Here is a 6,000-nt window from a genome sequence, read left to right as displayed (position 1 = left end):
ATATATATATATATATATATATATATATATATATATATATATATATACCATGAAAACAAGAGATTCTCTTCTGTTCAAGAAAATTGATGTCCCTCATCATAGAATTACTCATCATCACTGCTCAGTTCTTTCTCTGACCATTGATGACTTCTTTCCTCATAGCACTTTTGGATTTGTGTCATACTTTGGACAACATATTATACCTCCCTTAAAAAATAGTACACCTTAATAACGTGAAAAGAATTTCATATCTATGACTTATAAATGTGTAGTGGTTCTTTTTCTTCTCTTCCACCTTTGTGACTTATCTTTCTACCTTTAGCTTTCTGATATTGGTTATAATTCTACTTTGCTTCTCCCATCATTTTCTCTTTTATTTCTTTCCTGAAACCCTTATTCCATTATTTTCAGTAATAATTTATTTTCTCTTGTAGCCTTGAAAATAAGCACACATTCAATTACCTTTGGCATCTCATTCCCCCTCCTGCACTCATTTTTTCTAGAATATACACTAATGTGATTTTTGTGAAAGGTGATAGTTGAAGCTGCAGAACACATATAAAGCCTAGTTTCTGTAGGACAATCCAAAATTTTCTTTGCATTCCATGCTTCTTGAAACTCCAATGATGAAAATTACTAATAAGCAAGTTTTGACTAAATTTTTGGGGAAAATATTATAATTCCTGCTGTGCAAAAGTAAAATGGGCTGCCTTAGTAGATTGTAGATTTTATTTCACTGGAATTCTTCAAAGGAATTCTTTAAATTGTGGCTATATGTAGATTCTACCTGATGCCACTGAGGTCCCTGAAATTCTATTATTCTATGAGTTTTCAAAATTATTCTAATATTGTTTGTATGTCTATCTCTCTATCTCTCAATCCCAGAAAAAGATATCATACTTTCATTATTATCATTTCCAAGCCCCTTTCATTACCATTCTATAAGCATTTCATAAAATTACAAGTATCAGGGCTCACAGCTGCATAGCATCATTAATGTTTAATTTTAAGCCTAATGCAGCAGGATACCACCTATATTCATCAAATTTCCTTCGCATGGAATGAGATAATGATCTGCTTTAATGGGATGATTTTTATACACTTTTCTAGGTACCCAGAGTCATTCACTGCATACTTCCTACCAGGAAGTGATCGGGAGTTTTTTGTAAAACCTCAGATGGGAGAACTTCTTCCACTTCACACTGCTGGAACGCTTATCAGTGTTGGATTCACACCACAAATGTACAGCAGGAAGCATCAGGCAACATTAGTAATACAGGTGAGTTCTTGGAGAACCAAATAGTCAGGTATTTTTATATCTTTATGGGAAACCTCAAAATGTCCTTTAAATAACTTGAAGGTGTGTGTGTGTGTTTGTGTGTGTGTGTGTTCCCTTTACATCCTATTGATCATTCTAGTTAAATGAACAAAATATATTTCAAAGTTTTCACTTAAGGAGTTTTGTATAAATCTTGGCATAAAATCTCAGTTGGCTTCCTTGGAGAAAATAATAGCTATAAAGTATAACAAGAAATCTAAGACTGACTGAAAGTCACCTTGAGAAAAGGCAGAGCCAAGATTCCTGAGAAAAAGCAGGGTCTCTTCTGAGCTCTTCCCCAAACTCCTCCCGAAACATTGAAATAATTCCCTAAAACAAATCCTGAAGTGATAGAACACACAAAAGATTAGGGTGAAGCAATTTTTCATCAAAAGGCAACTTAAAAGTTTGACAAGAAAGGTCTGTCACTCCATGTTGAAAGTGGAGCACAGTCCAGTGCATGTCATGTCAGTACAGAGCAGAAAACGACATACCAGGAGCAGGGCTTGGGAGTGAATGAATTCGTAGCTGCATCCACATCTCTCAGCTCACAGATGGTAAGAGGATTGAACAACTGGTCAAAAGGAAATTATAGGGATCTCTTTGCTGGCACTAAGGGCAATATTCTGTTCCTTTGCCCATACTCAAATCCAGGTAACATTTCTGGGTGGCAGTCCCAGGTTGAGAAGGAGTGCTAGCATATCAGACCTTGTAGCCACAGTGAAGTGGGGACCGTCACCACAGTTGTAGGGCAGAAAAAAAGTGCTTATGGTCACTCATAGACCAAATCACAGGTCAGGAGAGCAGTGAATACACCTCTCTTTAGATCATACCACCTTGGGAAAACTGAAAGCTTACAGGTACCTGGAAGTATCTTGGCAAATAGCTGCATAAAACCCTTAAAGCTTGGGACTGTTCTTCACCCTGGGAATAATCCTACTTTAACAAAGAATTAAAAATCAAGAAATAGGTGAGAAAAATGAGCAAACAATAGGAAAAAACTCCTTACTATCAAGAATTAAAATGGTGACATGGAAGACAAAATACACACTCAGAAAACGCAGTAAAGTTAACATTCTTACACCCAAATCCTCCAGGAAAAATATTAATTGATCTCAGGCCATAGAAGAGCTCAAGAAGGATTTTAAAAGTCAACTAAGAGAGGTAGAGGAGAAAATTGGGAAAAGATATGACTGATGCAAGAGAATCATGAAAAAGAACAACAGCTTGGTAAGTGAGGCACAAAAAATGCTGAAGAAAATAACACCTTAAAATAGAAAAGACCAAATGATAAAAGAGGTACAAAGAAGTACAAAAATCCAATGAGGAGAAGAATGTCTTGAAAAGAAGAATTGGCCAAATAGAAAAAGAGGCACAAAAATTCCCTGAAGAATTGTAACATATTATTATATAATGATATATAATAATTAAAATCATATCATATAATATTGCTATATTTTTAATTACTACTATAAGAATTAATAGAATTGGCCAAATTGAAAAAGAAGTATTAAAGCTCACTAAAGAAAATAATTCCTTAAAAATGAGAATTGAGCAAGTGGAAGCTAATAACTCTATGAGATATCAACAAACAATAAAACAAAACCAAAAGAATGAAGAAATAGAAGATAATGTGAAATATCTCATTGAAAAAACAACTGACCTGGAAAAGAGATCCAGGATGGGTAACTTAAAAATCACTGGACTTCCTGAAAGTCATGAGAAAAAAAGAACCTAGACATCATCTTTCAAGAAATTGTCAAGGAAAACTGCTGCAATATTCTAGAATCAGAGGGTATGATAGAAACTAAAAGAATCCACCAATCACCTCCAAAACAAATCCCAAAATGAAAACTCCCAGGAATAGTAAAGCCAAATTCCACAGTTTCCAGGTCAAGGAGAAAATATGTCTGGCAGCTAGAAAGAAACAATTCAAGTATCTTGGAACCACAGTCAGGATAACATAAAATTTAGCAGTTTCTATATTAAAGAATTAGAGGCCTTGGAACATGATATTCCTGGAGATTAAAGGAGCTAGGATTACAACCAAGAATCGCCTAACCAACAAAGCTAAATATAATCATTCTGGGGAAAAGTGGAAATTCAAGGAAATAGAGAACTTTCAAGCATTCTTAATGAAAATTCCAGAACTAAATAAAAAATTTGGCTTTCAAATTTATGACTCAAGACAAGCATAAAAAGATAAACAGGAAAGGGAAGGCACAAGTTACTTAATAAGTTAAACTTTTTAAATCCTTCATGGGAAGATGACACTTGTAATGTATAAAACTTTCTAATTATTATGGCTTTTAGAAGGTATATACATATATATTTATATACCCATCTGTATATATATATATATATATATATATATATACATATATAGTAAATGTATATACACAAACAAATATATAGCACACACACACATATATGGTATAGTATATGCACACACACACACACACACACAAGTATGAGTTGAAAGTAATGCAATGATTTTTCCAAAAAATAAGATTAAGGGGTGAGGAAGAAGAATGCACTGGGAGAAAGGGAAAAGGAGAGATAGAATGTGGTAAATTGCATCATATAAAAGAGGCAAGAAAGATCTATTATAGTAGAGAAGAAGATGGCGTAGGTGGTGGGGAATGCTTGAACCTCATTTTCATTGGAATTGGCTCAGAGGGAATAACATGCACACTCAGTTGTGTATAGAAATCTGTCTTACCCTACAGTAAAGTTCGAGGGGAAGAGGATGTGAGAAGTGTGTGTGTGTGTGGGGAGGGGCTACTCATGGAAGGGAAGGTTGATTTGAGGAGCCAACACTCAGAAGCAAAATACTTTCATGAGGGACAGTTTGAAATGAGACAGAAAATAAAATAAACAGAAGGGGAATAAGATGGAGGGAAATACAATTATCAATCATAACCATAAAAAATTTAAACAAGTTTCTCTGATAAAGATCTCATCACTCAAGTATCTAGAGATATAAATAAATTTTATAAAAATAAGAGCGTTCCCCTGTTGACACATGATCAAATAATATGAATAGCCAGTTTACAGATGAAGTAATCAATGATATTTATAACCTCAGTATATTAAAAAACCCTCTAAATCACTTTTTTAAAAAAGCAATTGGGATTAAGTAACTTGCTCAAGGTTACACAGCTAGTTTTTTTTTTTTTATGTGGGTGTTAAGTATCTGAGGCCAGAACTGATCCGGGGTCTCCCAACTCTGGGGCCAGCACTCTTACTCACTGTGTCACTTTAGCCACCCCTCTAATTCACTATTGATTGAAGAAATGCAAATTAGAACAATACTGAGGCACTACTTGAGACCTATTAGATTGGCTTATAGGATAGAAAAGAACAATGATAAATGTTGGAGGGGATGTGAGAAAATTGAGATAGTAATGAATGCACTGTTGTTGTAGTTGTGACATTATTCAGTTATTACGTAGAGCAATTTGAAACTATGCCCAAATATTTATAGCAGTTTTTTTTCTGGTGGCAAAGAATTGGAATCTGAGGGTATGCCCATCAATTTGGAAATGGCTGAACAATTTGTGGCATATGATTGTGATGGAACACTATTGTAATATAAGAAATCCTGAGCTGGATGCTCTCAGAAAAAAACCTGGAGAGACATATACTGATGCAAAATGAAATGAGTAGAAACAAGTTGGTTGATTGGTAGTTATCCTTTATTCTCTAAGGGTACCAAAGTGACATCACTGTGCTAGAGTCATATTTCAGTATGTCCATTTGTGGCTGATCAGATCAATATGAGCTTGGAATGTTTTACCACATGTGGGGCACACATAGTCCATGTGAATATTTGGGGTGGATTCTTTAAATTTGTGCAGAACCAGGAGAAAATTGTACACAATAACAGTAATATTGTAAGATGATCAACTATTAATGACTTAGCTATTCTCAACAATACAATGATCCAAAGCAACTCTGAAGTATTTATAGTGAAAAATTCTATCCTTTCTCAGAGAAAGAAATGGTGTAATCTGAATACAGATAAAAACATTAAAAATAAATTGTATCATATTTTGTTCCTTTGAACTTTATATATGATGGAATACTAGTATCCTATAAGAAATGACGAGTTATTTGATTTTAAGGAAACATATAAAGACTCGTGTGAAATAATTAAGAATGAAATGAGCAGAGATGAGAGAATATTCTATACAGCAATATTGTTCAAAGAACAACTGTGAACACATAGATTATTCTGAGTATTATAAATACTTAAATCAACTACAAAGGGCCTATGAAGAGAGATACTATCCACTTCCAGAGAAAGAACTAATAAGGAATAGAAGTATATGCATGTATTATATATGTATATACACACACACATCCACATACAGATATATACACACATGTATGTATATACACATGCACGTATACATCCATTCATCTATCTATGTATCTATCTGTGTCAAATGGTGTCCTCTAGTGCTATGGTGGGGAGTGAGGGAGGCAGTTCAGAGGTTAAAATGTAACAAAAAATAAATTAAAAACATCAAAAAGTGAAAATGAGCTTGATATAAACTTAGAGAACTCTAGAATGAGAGAAATTGTGATTTTTCAGGTATCTCAATAATTTTTAATGTAATATGATACCTTATAGGAGTTAGACCTTAATATCTACTCAATTTAGAGAACTCCCATTG

The 6,000-nt window shown here is 34.0% G+C and overlaps 1 protein-coding gene across 1 annotated transcript in view; it reads left to right on the top strand.

Annotated features, from left to right (window-relative positions):
- Positions 1 to 6,000, top strand: part of CFAP47 (cilia and flagella associated protein 47) — a 963,244-nt gene that overhangs the window by 920,524 nt on the left and 36,720 nt on the right. The window contains exon 65 of the mRNA XM_069063838.1: positions 1,111 to 1,279. Coding sequence (XP_068919939.1) covers positions 1,111 to 1,279 — 169 coding nt within the window. The remainder of the gene's footprint in view (positions 1 to 1,110; positions 1,280 to 6,000) is intronic.

The sequence above is a fragment of the Petaurus breviceps genome, unplaced genomic scaffold (assembly GCF_028583685.1).
Source record: "Petaurus breviceps papuanus isolate PSGF00001 unplaced genomic scaffold, PetGlider_PUasm1.0 90603, whole genome shotgun sequence".
NCBI classification, from domain to species: Eukaryota; Metazoa; Chordata; class Mammalia; order Diprotodontia; family Petauridae; genus Petaurus; species Petaurus breviceps.
The sequence above is the reverse complement of the archived record's forward strand: the minus strand, read 5'-3'. Positions and strand labels throughout refer to the sequence as shown.